The 17,809-nt window shown below is 36.1% G+C and overlaps 1 protein-coding gene across 4 annotated transcripts; it reads right to left on the minus strand.

The window, feature by feature from the left end:
- Positions 1-368: 368 nt before the first annotated feature.
- Positions 369-17,415, minus strand: LOC137941728 (uncharacterized). Of its 4 annotated transcripts, none has more exons than XM_068787271.1 (9): positions 17,382-17,415; positions 10,700-10,833; positions 3,972-5,348; positions 3,334-3,394; positions 3,112-3,233; positions 2,607-2,697; positions 1,006-1,053; positions 759-863; positions 369-652 (listed from the first exon to the last, which is right to left on the minus strand). In XM_068787271.1, exons 3-8 carry the CDS (start codon positions 5,159-5,161, stop codon positions 816-818), a joined length of 1,560 nt encoding a protein of 519 aa, XP_068643372.1. In that variant the 5' UTR covers positions 5,162-5,348; positions 10,700-10,833; positions 17,382-17,415; the 3' UTR covers positions 369-652; positions 759-815. The 4 variants fall into 4 exon arrangements, with proteins under 4 accessions (XP_068643372.1, XP_068643373.1, XP_068643371.1 ...); XM_068787272.1 differs by lacking the exon at positions 17,382-17,415 and adding an exon at positions 15,131-15,302 and having other exon boundaries at positions 10,700-10,814; XM_068787270.1 differs by lacking the exon at positions 17,382-17,415 and adding an exon at positions 15,131-15,302.
- Between the last annotated feature and the right edge of the window lie 394 nt (positions 17,416-17,809).

Genomic DNA, 17,809 nt, shown 5'->3' on the forward strand with positions numbered 1-17,809 from the left:
TGAGCCACACGACCCACTCACACAGTTCTAGCACTCGATATTACTGAAGTTTGAAAACTGGCAAACCCTGCCAGTGAAAAAGGTTTAGGGAGACAAAAAAAAAAAGGGTCAGCCAAACCAATCCAGCTCTATTTAAGTGGAAATTTCTAAACACATCTGGTGACTAAAAATCTGAAACCCAGATGCTTTAGTAATAATTTGTCTTCAGCCAGGAGACATCTCGTCTCACCCATTCTGCAAGACAATCTTAGAGAAAGGAACTCATTCACTTCACAGACTGGCCATTGAAATTCACACTCCAAAATGAGAAAATTAAGCCACCAATCAGAGCAGAAATCAGAATTCACACGATCAAATGCTTAAAGAGAAGTCAAAAAACAGCTTTAGTCTTTATATAAATAAAAACAGACTCCTGACGACAATTGGACTCGGATAATTAGTCTCCTTTTCCCTAGTACAGCACTAGTATACCTCTAGAGGCACCACAAAAAGAGAGAAAAGTAGAAAAAAGTATAGAGAAAAGTATAGTTTCTTTGGGCTTTCGTTCACAGGTTCACACCTCGCTTTGTTGCTTGAGATAATTCAGACCAAGATCGATGTACAACAAGTATACATTCTTCCCAATGTTCTACTTATCTAGAATGCTTGTTTTCTACAAAAATAAAGTCAAATGCAGGTTACAAATAGGGAGAAGCTCAGATATATACAAATTTGAGATTTACACTGTAAAAATGTTTAAATAAGATGTCTGTACTTACATAAATTAACTCAACTTTGTATCACTTTCTTCCGTTGCAGCTTTATACACCACTACCCTATTTGGCAGCACGCTTTCGCTTTTTACCAGACGACCGACTCATATACTGCAAATCCATGTACTTGAGTTCAATTCAAAAGATATTTTAAGTACCAATCCATATAAGCCCATTTTCAGCACAATAAAACCATTGCAGAAAAATTATGAGAGAGACGAGCTAAGGCAACAATGGATATGCTTGGACATACCAACTCGACACATTCCAGATGCGTCCTAACCTCATTCATCCCAATCTCCTATCAATTGCACCGATATGAGCTATTAGGATCGATAAAAGACTAATGACAACACACATAATAGAGGGAACAGAGAAATAAGAAATAGAAAGGAGAGCTGTGCAGTTTCTCAACTTAAACAACTACACATAATTTAACATCATTTTCAGAATGTCAAAAATAGTTTTGTTAAATTTACTTTTGTCCATGTTGACACAAGGTCGGTAGCAAGGACAATACCCCATTTGCAACTTTATCTTTTTGGGCTTCAGAAAATCGTACAGCTTGAGTTCAAGTCTTCATCCTTTCTTATCAGAAGAAAAAACATGCTAAATTCATTTCTGATATTTCCAATGCCTAGGTCTCATTTGAATTAATAACCATATTCCTGATGTATTTTTCATATTTCAACTATCAACAAGTCACTGGTCAATCATCACAAATATTGTTCTTGTCCAATATTTAGCTCAATATGACCAACTAGAGAATTTAATGTTTAGCTTATATTAGTTTCCTTTAAACTCTCATCACCATTTTATTTCCTTTAGAAATTGGTTTCATTCTCATTATATTAAGCTTGATCCCAGATCTCAACAAAAAAACCTGAATTGGAAGATTGAATCTGACAAACACTGGGAATTCATGTCTCAGTTGGTATGGTATTATTGAAACAGTTCAAACCCCAAAATGGTAAAATAAGATGAAAAAATTAGAGTCACAAAGCATCAAAGGGTGGACGCTCAGAAAGATATTAACACAAAAAGTAAATAAATAAATAAGGAACCTTCTCAGAGATTAAACGATAATGGAGAGGGCAAAAGAGGCAAGCTTGTCTTCATTCAGGATTCTAAGTCTTTACACTAAATTTTGAGCATGATGAGTCTACATGCATATGTAGAATGACATTCTTTTCCTAATGTTGAATCCATACCCTAGTGAGCCTTGAACAAAGACCACTCCTTAGAAACACACCCACCCCCATGCAGCCATTGGGCCAAATGCCCAATCCACACATTAATGATCGTCTCCACGCACACTTTCTTATAGACAAAAAAAATAAGGACTATTTAAGTAATTTCAAAAGTGCAGCAATGTTTTTGAAAACAGAAATAAGCACATGGAGAAACCAGGGGTCATTGCTGCAAAAAAGTTGCATACAGAAAAAATACCTCTACATGTAAATGTGGCTCATTTTCTCTCTACTAGGAAGACATTGGATGTGTAGAAAAGATTCTCTAAAGGTACATGTTGAATCTGAGCTAGTTAAGTGATTCGAGCTAATCCTTCTTGTACGAGACAAAGATGTACAATTTGGCTTATAGGATCATTCACTTCTTGAAACCATCTTCACCTCAATAAACAAGTCCCTTTTCCAGCTTCCTAGATATAAAGCACAACCTAATGTAACCTCTTGCATTCTATCCTCACACTAAAGATAACCAAATGAAAGTTTACAAGATCAATCTCTTACTCTGTCTTCGTACTTGAATTTAGTATTGACAATCTAATTAGGGACATTGTAAACCAAACAATGGCGGCTTGAACAAATAGAAAAATTAGTTTCAGTTGTTTACCTGGGGAACAGCACAATCGGCGTAGGTAGGATCCCAAGGAAGAGAACATGAGCAGTCCCACTGATCAGTTTGAACTTCAAAAAATGGAGCTCTGTTATGATCATACAAGACCATATTAATTTCTTTCCAATACAAATTAAATTTCATCTATGAAGATAAACAGCAAAAGGAAACAATTAGTATTTTCTATTTCATATTCACGGAACAAAACATTACAGCCACAACACAAGAGCATAAGAACATCGTATATTAAAGAGAACTTCCAATAAATCCTTGCAACAAGGAAACTTGCTTGAACCCATCAACTTGTCTCCCTTCTTCCCTTCCATTAATAAATTCATAATTTCTCAAATAAAAGAAGATGGAAACAAGAAGAGTAACTCTCACGAGAATATTATGCCACTAAATGTTCAACATTCTGACTTCATTTGACACTTTATTTAAATAAGAAGTAAGGGACAAAAGGATGAACAACAGACTGACATAATTTGGAAAATATTTTTACCTGCGCCATTTACCACAAGCAGCTTCCTTGGGGCCATCTTTCGTGTTCTGATAGATAATTTCCCGACATTGAAGCCAGTTACCTACGTAGCTCTGTTTGGAGGACTGATTTGAATTCCAACCCTAGGAACCAAAGGTGCCACATGTTATTTCTTTAACAAGAAGCACCATAATGTAGCAAGAAACAGGACCAATATGTTATCAAATGGTAAAGCAGCCATACATTCGAATTAGTGCATTCCACAGGATCGTTTTCTGTTGGCTCACGAAACTCATCTGTATCACTGCAACCAAGGTAGGAACCATTTAGACTCACCATGCATAAGACCAAAAGACAACCACAACACGAGATGAATATGAACACAAAATGCAACTCACTACTGTAAATCCTTCCATATGTAGTTTTGAAATTCCAAAAATGTTAAAATAATTCATGATGTTACAAGCACTAAATTAGGAATATGCAGGAGTCACTGTTAAAATAGTTCAACACCAATCATATACCAACAGCAGTGTCAGGATGTCTCTCTGTATAGAAAAAGGCAGTTTTGGATTTATTTCTAGAAAGCACAAAACTGAATAGCTGTTCCAACATGGATAAGCTTGTATAGAGAACTATTTCATAGTGAACTTCCACGATCAGAACCCAAGCAACACAAACTTATTGAAAACACTCAAGTACTGAGCATGATAAACCTCACCCTGGCACTGTCATTCTTAATAGTTAAAATATTAAAAAGAGGCTCATTCTTCTTGCAGGAAATTGGTGCTGACTGTGCAAAAGTAGATATCTAATCATACAGAATTAGATCCAGAAAAAATAAATAAAAAGATAACACATATAACATAGAGAAAACATACTCAGAGATAGGGCCCGACCACTCCGGAACTTCTGCTTGATACTCTTTACCAATCCTAGCCCTTGAATTGTATGCCCTTGTATCACTTAACATGAATGATATGAGTCCAGAGGCACTCCGCAGCTTTTTTCTATACTCAGACATTTCTTTCACAATTTTGGTGGCCTTCCCTTTTTTGGTAACTTCCAGCAGAGGTTTAGGCTTCTTCTTGGAACAAGGTCGACAGTACCACTCATCAAAGGTTATCTTTCTCACCCGAGGAGTGCAACAACGTAGATGGAAAGCCCCCTCACAAAGGTCACAGATTAGCATATTTAATCGGCTATCTTCAGAGCCACATGCTTTACAAGACTTAAACCGGCTGGATTTTTCACCATCAACACCCAAGATATTATCCGCAGAAGCACAGGGCTGGGTAGAGACACAAATTTCTTTTTCAGATGAGTCCTTCAGGGAAAGCTCAGCAGCAACAAAATCAGAAGATGAATATTCTTGAGTATCATCAACTCCATTCTTCACCATAGCTGAGACATGTGTTAAGGAATAGTCAACATGTTTTTTCACATTTGACTTTGTTGAGCAACAGCTAAAATTTCCACTAGAGCAGTACTCAACAGCTAATTTTTTAACATAACTTGTTGCCTCCACTCCAATTGAACCCTGATTAATAGAAACAGATTTTGAAGTGGCTTCCACTGGCTTAGGGACATTAGTTTGGGAGCAGAAAATCACATCAGACTTTTGTGAACTTTGTTGTTGTCCACAACTGAGTGCCATGACATTACACTGTTGAACTTGGTTGCCGGCTTCTCCTTTTTCTTCTGAACCAGGAAGATTTTTCCCATTCTGTGCAGGGGAAGGATGCCTAGGTATTCCACAAGATCTACCAATTTCACATTCATTATGTTGCTTACGCCGACTGAACACAAGATTACTCCTTTGAGGTTCAGAACTTGCCTGCAAAACCTTGTTTGCTGATAACTTAGCAGAGGAACCAGTCCACCTTGTGGGGATGGAATTTGAGGCACAGATTTTTTCTTGTTCTCTAGCTGCAGCAGAGTTTGTGTTACCATCCAAATGACAAACATCACAACTTGGAGACTGAGTCAGGGTTTCTCTGTTATTTGGCCGATCAGAAACCATGTCTGAGTTTTTCTGTTCACTGAAGTCTGTAACAAGTGGCATCGGCATTCTGATAGAGGTAGGAAGAGAGCCCTGGATAATCTCAGCGAGGCACAATGGGAAAAATGGCCTGGTGTTTCTCTGTAATAAGAAAGCTGAACTATGTCCTCAAACAAGATTCTGCAATACCAACTTATATCTAATGCAAACGACCCAAACAAGTGGATTCCTTGTATTTGTAGCTGTGCAAGATAACCTGATTCAACCAACATGCAGTGTCAAGGGAATGAAAACCCAAGGTTTTGATACAACTATTTAAGTATTTCAATATAATCTAAGTCAATGTAGATGAATAAAATGGTTAACAGTCTAAAAACTCAAAAAACGCAAAGCAGGATCCACCTAACAACAAAATGAGATAAAAAAAATTAATTTCACACAGAAGTAAAAAATTCATAATGAAAACCTCCAAACTTCTCTCAAGGCACGAATAAGTTGAGACAAAAAGTTCTAGTATTCTTTCGCCTAAACATTTAAGAGTAAAGATACGAAGATTGCCACATGAAAAGGGAACAGCAAACCTAAAAGCACAAGAGCACAGTGAAACACATGCACAAGAGTGGGAGGCATGTGAAAAAATTCAATTTCCAGTTGTCAACATTTGCACACTTTCTAAATTTAAGTGATATTCAGAAAACAAATGGTCAGCTATGTACAGCTGGCATAAAAGCGAAGATAATCATTATAGGCCCTGCGTTTTCACTGTCGGCATTCATACAGCACGTGATCCTTTATGCTAGAGAAAGCACAAAGAGAGGATGGCCCACAAGAGTTGAAATAAAATAATAAGTCTCCAGACAAGCTAAATCACGTATTAAAAGGACATTTATTAAGAGCTAGGACACATCAATCCACTTTAATTACCTATCTCTTTTGGAAAATACTGACACATACCAACAACAAGCACCATACTTGTTACTAAGCCAAAAAAAACACTATTAACACTTTAATGAATGGTGACACCTGGCAAAATAATCTCCAAATCCAAAATATGTGTTTGAAGCTTCTGCTCCAAAGCCTTCTAGTAATTTTTTTTTCAAATGAGCCTTCTAGTAGTTTAAAGATATTTTCTGGGTTTCGGCTCATTAATGAAAATTTTTGTAAGTGTATCGCTGCACCAATAACACTTGAAAAAGGAAAAAGAGTCTACGTGTACAAGGAATCTCTAAATGCAATTCTTTTTGCACATTGAAAGCATCCTTTTTTGCCCATGCGCTAATCTTCATTCCCAGACAACACCATCCTCTGAAAACTACCAAAAGTGTCATCACTTTCTCGTCTAAGAAGTGACAATAGAGAGGAATTGTCTACAAACACATAGACCTCAAATTTGTGCCTATGTGTACACAGGGGAAGGTAGATTGATTATGCATGTAACATATTAGCCAAATGCTAAAGGGCAAGGTCAACGTGATTTATTTATTTTTAAATGGTGATAATATTAATTCAAGAAAGAAAAAGATACATCAAGGGAGGCCTCCCCTTACAACAATGGATAGAAGGGAGGGACTCAGTTTTGCACAAGAATCAGCAGCCGAATTGGTTGATCTCAGAACATGGGACCAGGTATAAGGAATTAAAGATACGTTGAAACACTTATTTGTGCGGGGAAAATAAGCTGGTATGTTTATACAAAACTAGAAAAAAGAGACCAACATTACTCCTGCCCCCTTGATACCAGATCCATTTGTAGAACAGTTTACACAAGACCGGTCGAAGCCTAAGCATTGGATCTTTCATGGCAAACACCTCTCTTTCTCTCAATATGTACCTCATTTCTAGATATAGCCAACTTAATTTTAAATTTCATTCTGCAACTATGGGTTGAATAAGTACACCAATCTGCTAACTAGGATAAGAACTAGCAAAGAAATTTCAGAAAATTCATTAATTGGAAAATGATATGCCTTATACATTGAATGAAACTTTATTTAAGTTAGAAAGATTATAATTCCTTAAAATAAATACAAAGTTCAATCAGAATTTATTTTCCTAATTCTCAATTGGTTTCTTAATTCATCTGTTCTTGAAAGTGAATGAGCCTGTCACACAATAAGCATCCTATGGTGCTATGTCTCTTAACATGAGGTACAGGTTAGAGCCGCACGGGAACCTTGGGTGTCTACCATAACTACTCTTAAAAAATATAAGTAACTCTTAGTAGAGATTTTTTTTAAGAAAAATAGAGATTCTTTTTCTTTTCTTTTTTCGAATGCTCTCAATAGAGATTTTTTTTTTTTTTTTTGAAATGCTCAATAGAGATTTAAAGCTCCATCAAGGAAAATCTTCCAGGATTAAAATGATTGAAGATGTAACCAGTTTTTGCTTGATGGCATCAGCATTTACTTGCTTTAGAAAAGGAAAAGCGTACAAGAAGCAAAGCTTCCGCAACAGACAGCACTAGGCATTTAGAAAGAGCACCAGAAGTAGATAAAAGAAAACAAAAAATACAAAAGCAAGGAAGACAACAACTTCACTCCTCTCCTTATTGTTCCTTCTCTAGAAAGAGTCTGGCATTTGGACAGGTACACTGAGAAGCATCTTAAATTTCTTCAGAGAAGTGAAGAAGCCATTAAATTTCTGCGCAGGCACACCAACCAATGTCAATTTTTGAGTCTCCTTCCCTATGCAGGGGCTTAATAAATCATTTTTTAAATCTAAGGGCAGTGAGCAAAACCATAAGCTTGTATCAGAAGAAGCAGGACTATGGCGAGGACTTGAACGAGAATGAAGAAGTCTCCCATAATGACTTTTTTTTTTTTTCAAAATGTTGAGAATCTTTCATTAAAAGCGGCACATAAGAAACCAAAGCAAGTAATGCTTATAGCACAAAGATCATGGAAACATCTCTTTGCATTACAAGTGTAGGAGTACCTAGTTGAGGGATTGACTAGAAACACCTTTTGCCAGCTAATCTGGCTGGGAATTTGCTGATCTAGGAATATGAGGCCAACAAACTTGCCATGATTCAACAATCTCTGAAATCTCAGCCTCCAATGAGGGTAATAGTATTTGACATGTATGCAACAAAATTGGCTGAACCCCCTTCAATGACTAAGGGACCAGAGAAGTACCGAGCATAGAGTCTGACCCCCATAAGGTTGCTTCAACCTTGGTTGAGCCTGAAACACAAATGGAACCAGAAAAGAGATGGACAACTACTCCACTGTGGCTTCTAATCGATCCCAACACCCCCGCAGGCCCAGGTCTTCCAAGCAATGATCCATTAAAATGAAGTTCCAAGAACCCAAAGGAGAGAGGTGGTGGTGCGAGGGAAACACGCTGGGGTTCTCTTGAGCAGGTTGTGGGTTGAACTTCCAACAAGGTTTAACTTAATAACATCCAAAGAAGGGGCAAAGAGGAGTCTTGAGTTGTAGCAATGAAGGGTTGAGGCAATGACTGTCTATTTCCCACGAATTATCAAATTCAAGCACAAGTCAGCCCAACGGAAGTGTAATAAATATGCTGGTTTTAGCTCTATTGAAGAAATTGTGGTGGTTCTTCTCATTTTAGATACAGCAGGGGATAATAGCCAGCATAATCCTACAGAAGATTTTTCCCTTTTCAGGGAGTAAGGCCAAAAGCGTTAAGCAAATACAGTTAGATCCCTCCCATGAATGCTGAGTATAGAGAAAATAAAGCAAGTATCTAACCGAGAGAGCTTCCGACATAAATGGAGGTTCCACCACGATCTGAAAATGAAAATAATGCCTTACAAATTAATGAGCAAATTTCTCAAAAAGGGGCAACTAACCAATGCAATAATACGTCCAAAATTTGATCGTTGACTCCTACTGAACCCAGAAGAAGCAGTACCAAGCAAATATCTCAAATAAGTAGAGGTCTCATGAGGCTTCCGATCTCATCCAAATATTGTTGCTTATTAGCAATACTCCTTCTAAATACAGCTTTTTTTCTCCGCATCAGCCTCCAAAATCATTTTACTTGCAGTAGCATAATCATATACTTGATTTTTTTATTCCCAAGACCAACATGATCCGCTGGAAGACACTACACCCTAGTAAATGAGAATGTTCTTGAACCTTTCCCAAGACTGCCTTTCAATAGACTCAATGTATTCAGCTATGCTCAATGGCAGAGAAAGAAAGACATCAGAGTTTAGAAGGCCAGAAAAGGTTGAGTTTGAAAGGTGTTATCATTTTTAAGAGGATTACCTCCTGTCAATTTTTTGTCTAGTAAGAATCAAAAGGGCACAGATGGGACAATTAAAGAAGGAGAGACCCAAATAGGTAAAGGGTATTATGTGACATGATAAGCTAGTCCTTCAACCATAGCCGTACACATGCTTTAATTAGAATTTTATATCAGAGATTCTTGCTTCAGGTAAAACAACTTAAATGATCAAAGCTCCTCACGTAGCTATTTTAAGAAGCTACTATAAGTCAAAATTCAAAATACAGTAACTGTTAAATTTTCATGCCGTCATGTACAATTAGCAATTCCCATCTCCATACCAGACACTCCATTTAGGAAAATCCTTCTGAAATAAGAGCCATGAAAATGTAACTATGGACTCCTGTGCTGGTCTAAGCATATTTCACTAAGTCTCAAAAACTTAATTATGTTTTAACCATAATTCCTCCCAAACACAGGATGATGAAGCATTATATTCAAACAGTAATTAAAGTAAACCCCTTAGAGACCGAATCATAAATCAAATCCCACCGCTAACCAGTGTTAGCATCTTAATAGATCGGGTATAGGTACACAAGGATTTCACTAATTTCCTCAAAACAGCAGTTAGCTGCCACTACCACCTGACTCTTACTATCCCAAGATAATTATGTCCTTTCAAATAAAACAAAGAAATGAAAATTAAAGAAACAGTGCCACCAAAAAAAAAAAAAGGACCATCACTCCAGTGAACTCTACACTCAAGCAGAGGAAATAGACCAAATTGAGGATCAACAGATGTCTTGACTTTTTCCTAATACACCTTCCAGTTTTATTAAGTAAACAATACTTCAGAAAAGGGAAAGAAACAGAAAAAAGATCGAGGACAAGGTAAGCAACTAAAACTGCACAACTAAGGATTTACAGATTGTTAATCCAATTATAAACAGTTTAGTAGTAATTACAGACAAAGCATAAGCAAAGCTATTACTAGACAAGGAATAGCTCTTTCAGGGGAAAAAAAAGATGAGGGAATAAAGTTTATTAGGAAATTTTATGTCAGAAAGAAAAATACAATCAATGCTTGCTTTCTATTAAAGAGGTAGTAGATCTTTCTAATTGTAAACAAAATCATACTAAAAATGAAAACAGAAAAAATGGAAAACATGGTAAACTGACAACCTGAGATTTTCTTGTAATAGGAAACTCAGGCACCAAATAAGCTGTATAAGCAAGTGCATTTTATATCCATCACATTACATTACTCTTTTCTGTAAAGAGTTAAACCCCATAACACCTAAAATAAATCAAGGTAGCATTACTCATGTCCCAACAAATACACCCAAAAATGCTTCTACATTGTCATCTTAATAGTTGATGCAGGAATTTGTCATAAAGAACAAAATTTTATACCAATTTTTACTCAGGTCTTTCTTGAAATGCGTACACAGTAGATAACTGTTGGATCTGAACTTCATGCGATTCCCCAAAAATTAGCAATTGTTCTCCAAAACTCCATTGTTCCAAACTTCACAAGGCCAAACAAACTGTGATCAGAAAAAAAAAACAATCATAATCAGATATTTAATACATGAATTAAAAAACTACATAAAAAAAATAACACCAAAGAATGTCATGAACTAACAGAAGTCCAAACTAAAACTACATCAAGAGTTTATAAATTGTAAGCCAGGGTCGCCAAACTGCAAAAGTAAATTGCTGAGGTGCAGAGAATAAGCAAAATTTTGAAAAAACAAATGTGGGAAAAATGAATCTACAGTTAAATGAAAGGGAAGAGCCTAAACCCTGAACCCAAGAAATTCAAGGAAACTTGTCATCATCTTCACCATCAAAACTGTTGAAGTTCAGTGGTATTATTGTCTTTTTCATGTGTACATGTGGCCTCTTAGTTATTCGTTCTGGTCAAGTGGTAGGATGTGAAGTTATTTTCTGTTTTAATTAGTTATTTATGTAAAGTAGTGGGCAACTTGGTTAATTCATGTAATTTTCACTTAAACTGCTTAATAAAATAGGGCTAGGAGTCGATTTTTTACCCTAACGAGGTGCTGACTGTCGAACCTTTCTTCTTCTTCTCTCTTTGTCTATTTCTCTTCTATCCTCTTTGTTTCTTCCTCTATCTTCTCCTTTTTCTTCTCCAAGATTTCTTTTCTACATGTTTTACCATAGTATCAGAACAATAGGTCAAAAGGGAGTTCAAGCTTCAGCCTCTATCTTCCTTCCTGGTACCTACAACTTCTACAAGAAAGGATTCATTGATTTTCTATTCTAGTTGTCTTTAAAGTTCCAATTTTTTCTTTCTTTTGTGTACCAGAACCTGTTGGTTCTGGACTTAATGTGCTGCATAAGCAGTTAAGTATGTGTTGCACCCTATTTCTGGGTTCGTTGGGTTCATGACTCCCCCTTTAGTGGGTTGTCCAATCTGCGCAGACCCAGAAAGGCTCTGTTTTTGCTGTTTTTGGAGGTGTTTCTGTACATATATGCTGTTGAGCTTAATAATGTGTTGAGGACAATTTTAAGTACCTATTACTTGTTTGAGTGTTGGTCAATTGGTGTTTGAGCATCAAGTTGCATATCTTCTATAATCTACTACTGCTAGAGAAATTTTCAAAAAAAAGATCCCAAGAGTGTGATTTGAGAAATTTAGTCAAGTCATCACTGCCTTTGGCTTCTCTTGAAGTTATTGTGATCATTCATCATTCCTACTAGAGTTGTTGTGTTGATTTGTTTATGTGGATGACATCATCCGCTCAAGAAGTGATAAAGTGGGTATTGAAGAAGTAAAGCATTATCTAAAGCAAATCTTTCAAACAAAAGACCTTGGACAGTTGAGATATTTTTTGGATTATAGAGGGGGCTCGAGGTAAAGATGGAGTGGTGTTATCTCAGCCAAAATACATTACAGAGCTATTGCAAAAGTATGGGCTGTTAGGAACAAAACCAGTTGATACCCCTGTGAAGGTAAACCCAAACCTCCATGATAATCAAACTCCGGTGATGACAAACGAGACAGAATACCAGGGATTAATCAGTAAGCTTCTCTATGTCACAAGCCTAACATTTCCTTTGCAATTGGTGTGGTAAGTCAATTTATGGAGAATCCTAGAGAACCTCATTTCTTAGCTACACAAAGAATTTTGAAGTATTTGAAAGGACCTCCAAGTTTGGGACTTTTATATGTCTCATGGGCACATTGAAATTAAGGAATATTTCAAGTGCTGAATATGATGGCTCAAAACTTGACAGGAAGTCAGGATATTGCACATTTGTAGGCAGAAACCTTGTGGGTTAGAGAAACAAACAAAGAGTATAGAGCCACGGCTCATACATTTCCTAAGCTTATGCAGATTAGAGCTATACTTGTGGAGTTGGGAATTGACATTCGAGGACATATGGTAATGGGATATGATAATCAAGCTACTATTTTCATTGCAAGGAATCCAGTATTCATGAGAAGACAAAACATATAGAAGTGGATTGTCACTTTATTCGGGATGCTATGATGAATAGTGGTAAATTTTTTACTACTTATGTGAAATCAGTTGATCAACTTTGTAATGTCTTTACAAAACCCCTAGGAAAAACGTAAGTTTTAAATCATTTGTATCAAGCTGGTCCTTCTTGAGATTTATTCTGTAGCTTGAGGAGGAGTATTGGATTTCAGGGGTATTATTGTCTTTTCCATATGTGTGTATGTGGTCCCTCTTAGTTATTTAGTCCTGATCAAGTGGTTGGATCTTATTGGGTGTCTTTTATTTCAGATATTCGTTTTTTAATTAGTTTTTTATGTAAAATAGTGCTAGAGGGGCAACTTGGTTAATTCATGTAATTTTCACTTAAACTGCTTAATAAAATAGGGTCAGGAGTCTAATTCTCTCCTAACGAGATGTTGACTCTCACATCTTTTTTCTTCTTCTCTCTGTCTATTTCTCTTCTATCTTCTCGGTTTCTTCTTCTATCTTCTGCTTTTTCTTCCTCTTCAAACTGCTTTTTCCACAGGTTTCATAAAAAAAAATATGTTAAATATGTTTGAACTGATCACGAGGATAAGTTCCCTCCATCCTAATATATAATTTGGTAAATCCATTGCAAGATCACCTTTCTCAAATCTAACACTATTCCAAGCAAAAATTTGGGTCTTCCACTATTTCTTGTCAGCCTATTGACCTTAACTGACAAAAGCCTTCAAAATGGCAGAATATCAGGTCTCACTCGATATATTCAAATCTCTCTTATTTTCTCATTATTGGGGCTAGAACATTCTTCTTCAATAGCTTTTCCCCGTTTTGCCACACATTCAACTCAACTCTCTGATCTACACTACCCTCATTTTTTAACATGTTGCTCCTTCACTATCCAAGGCTCCACTTCATAAGCATGACTAGTCTTAAGAAAAATTTGCCAACATACTTTTCCACATAGCATTTCACAAGTTAGTCACTATTTTAGTCATCCAGCATTTTGGCTGTCTGACATATCCTCGATCTCCCCTTTTAAGTAATGGACAGAAGGCAACGAAAACAATCACTTTGAAGTTTAATTGGTCATCAAATTTGCACCACTTCTCTTAGATTTATCCACTAAGTTGCAGCTCATACATTCAACTTTACATCAACCAACTCATGAATCCCTTCTTTTATAAGGTCTGCCTTCACAGTTGTAATTTTCTAGCAGAAGCAACTGTAAATTCACAATAGAAAATATACCATTTGGAAAAACCTATCACTAAGACACCATATCTAGTGCAGAATGACACAGCTTGAATTTGGTTCTTGACGTAGGCTGCAGTCACAGGAAATGCACCAGTTTTCTCACCCATTATTCTCACACTAGTCACAACGTCGTGATTTAGATGTTGAGTAATAACAATTACATACTTTATCAAGATAAAAAAAGAACTACCAAGTAAGGTTCCTTCACTTAAAATTTCTCGGGAAGTCTCCACGGAACAAAAGTTTTATCTGGTAAGCAGAGCGCCCTCCATACACCTCTTTTCTATAACTTACACAAATCCATTGTTTGATTCGCTCGCTCAGTCCTCCGATGGATTTCTTTTTATCTTGCTATAGGTGCCGAACCTTTTCTCAGGCCATCTGCCTTTTTACGTCTTCAACAGCTTGTTACAAAATCTAGGTGACCATATAGTCGATACGTGTTAAACAACTATAAATCATAATTAGGACGCTATTTAGCTCTATATTCTTCCCATATTCATCTTGGTCAAACACTTTTAATTCTAAGACAGAATTAAATCCTAGGATTATCAGGTCCAACTTCTGTTATGGTACCTAAATTCTTTTGGAAGTTCTCTGAAGTGCTTTTCACCTTTGTTAGATCCATCGTGCTTTCAAGTCTTCGAACACTCAAGCAATCTATTTTAACCTCGGAAAGAAAGTATAGAGTAATCAAGTATGCAACAGAAGCATGGAAAACAAACTGTATAAGAGTTATTTTTTCAAAAGAAAAATTCCCATTCTCAAACCCTAGCTGTGGAAACCAAAACCCTGGAAAACATTGTTGAACTGCTTAGTTCCTTCAGATGCATGCACACGAGATAACCTCGCATCAAATAATCCAACATGCAAGTCCAAATACATTTAGGAAAACGAGACACGCATAAATTCTACTAACATATCAATCAATCAACAAATAATCCACACTATAATTAAGTGACCAAACCAGCATACCAGATAACCCAAAATACAAACACATGCAAATTAACATTGAAACAGTATCAGTAGAATAAACAGAGAATAAAAATGAAATGATAGCAAACTATGAACGGTAACAAGTATCCAAAATTTAAAGAAAGTGCGTCAACTATACCATAAGTTCCAAAGAGAAGCCGATCACAATGTAACTAGCGGCTCTTCTTTGGATATGTTGAAGAAATAAATAAGATAAAAAGGAAAGATCTCTCGATCTTTGCCTATATCTTCTGGGTTCACTGTCTGCATATATATAGTTTAAACAAAGTTTGAATGAGGGAGAGTGGAGATACGCCGTCCAAAGGCCAACCTTGCCACGCTTGTCGCCTCTTGAATCGTTTACAATGCAAGGATGAAACGCGGCAGGGAAAGGGACAGTAGTCCCAAGGACAACTAAAATTGGTAGTCTGCCATTTTTGGTACTCAAGGCGGACCCACCGAGGTTTTTTGACTGGGTGGACCCACCTTAGATGGGCTAAAAACTCTACGTGTGTAAGGCCCATTTGATTAATAAAGGAATTTTCCTCTTAATTAATCTTTTTCCTTGCCTATCACCTCTTTTCTCTTATTATATGCTAAGTCTTTCTTTGTATTTAAAATAAATTAAATTACCAACTAAAACTGGTAATTTCTTATAAATCAAAGAAGATTAGCTGGTAATATTTAAAAATATTTAAAAATAAATATTCAAAATATGACTCGATTTGTAAAAATGAAATATTTATGAAATATTTAAAAAGAAAAAAGAAAACAGGCAAAAAATGATTCGATTACTTCAAAATTACTCCATTACTTAATTAGAATAAAATGATAGAGATTTTTCTAATTAATTATTGTTACGTCGATTGTGTAAAAAAATTATTTTTTTTAGATAATTAAAGTTAAAATAATTTTGAAACTATTTTTTATATAATAAATAAAATTAATTAATGAAATTTTTTAGGAAGTTAAGACTATAATAAAAATAAAAGGTAATCCAATTAAATGCAAAAGAAAATCCTGAAAGACATGTTTTAGAAGAATAAAACCCGCCATTATTTCGCTCTATATATACATATGCACATACACACATAATCGTTAGATTCATTTAAATCATCAAAATCAAACTTTTTAGACTTTCGAGTGTTTTAATTACGAGATAATTAATCTTTAAAAAAAATGTAAACTTTAAAAATAAATCCGTTTCAAATATGTAAAGCGTTTATTTAACGAATCGATGGGAAGAATACGTATTGGATTTTGGTCTTTCCGAGACACCTTTGTATCACCTTTAGGTGATGTGAAATCTTCGAGAAATATCAGTAATCCGAAACACCCATCACTCATCTTGAGTTTGAATCTCAGTTTCGATTAAAACTAGTGAAAAACACATAGTGAAGCCATGATCGAGCGTAGAGGATAAACATCACAGAGTATATGAATCAGGAACATGATAAACGAACAAGAACTCTGAACAACAAGAAATATCAGTAATCGGAAACACCCATCACTCTTCTTGAGTTTTGAGTCTCAGTTTCGATTAAAACTAATGAAAAACACGCGGTGAAGCCATGATCGTGCGTAGAGGATAAACATCACAGAGATAAATGAATCAAGAACATGACAAACGAACAAAACTCTGAACATCAAGAAATATCATTAATCTGAAACACCCATCACTCATCTTGAGTTTGAGTCTTAGTTTCGATTAAAACTAACGAAAAACACACAGTGAAGCCATGATCGTGCGTGGAGGATAAACATCACAGAGATAAATGAATCAAGAACATGATAAACGAACAAGAACTCTGAACATCAAGAAATATCAGTAATCTGAAATACCCATCACTCATCTTGAGTTTGAGTCTCAGTTTCGATTAAAACTAGTGAAAAACACACAGTGAAGCCATGATCGTGCGTAGAGGATAAACATCACAGAGATAAATGAATCAAGAACATGATAAACGAACAAGAACTCTGAACATCAAGAAATATCATTAATCTGAAACACCCATCACTCATCTTGAGTTTGAGTCTTAGTTTCGATTAAAACTAATGAAAAACACACAGTGAAGCCATGATCGTGCTTAGAGGATAAACATCACAGAGATAAATGAATCAAGAACATGATAAACGAACAAGAACTCTGAACATTAAGAAATATCAGTAATCTGAAATACCCATCACTCATCTTGAGTTTGAGTCTCAGTTTCGATTAAAACTAGTGAAAAACACACAGTGAAGCCATGATCGTGCGTAAAGGATAAACATCACAGAAATAAATGAATCAAGAACATGATAAACAAACAAGAACTCTGAAAATCAAACATCGATCATAAAAACGAAACAGAAAAGAAAGAAAAAATATTACAAATGAAGAGAGAACTTACTCAAAAGTAATCGCGCTTCTTGACGGAGTTTCAGAGGAGTAATATGAAGAATAAGAGGCCTTCTGATAGCAGTCCAGGAGGCTTAAATAGCTCAAATAATCCTGGTTAGTGTGGGATTCCAAGGACGTTTGCTGGCTTTGCTGGCTTTGCTGGAGACATTAATTACCAGAACGATATTCCCTGGGATGCACGAAATCGACCAGGCGTCGTTTGCCCGTTTTGGAACTCATTCCAGGCCGAAGCGTGAAGAGGTGACGTCAGCTAACCGTTCACCATAGCTGGTCAAATTTATTGAGGAAGATACAGGCACCCCTTCGTGGCTTAAGTCGGTTCTCGCATGCCCATCTCTCCTGCAAATGCTTAGACTACAGTTTCATTGACTGCAGTACCAGGAGTGGGCGTAATGGAAACTCCTGAAGCAAGGTTTA

This window comes from Aristolochia californica, unplaced genomic scaffold (assembly GCF_029961685.1).
Source record: "Aristolochia californica isolate CCGP_79_NKW_82.1479 unplaced genomic scaffold, dmAriCali1.0.hap1 SCAF_9, whole genome shotgun sequence".
In the NCBI taxonomy this organism is placed as follows: domain Eukaryota; kingdom Viridiplantae; phylum Streptophyta; class Magnoliopsida; order Piperales; family Aristolochiaceae; genus Aristolochia; species Aristolochia californica.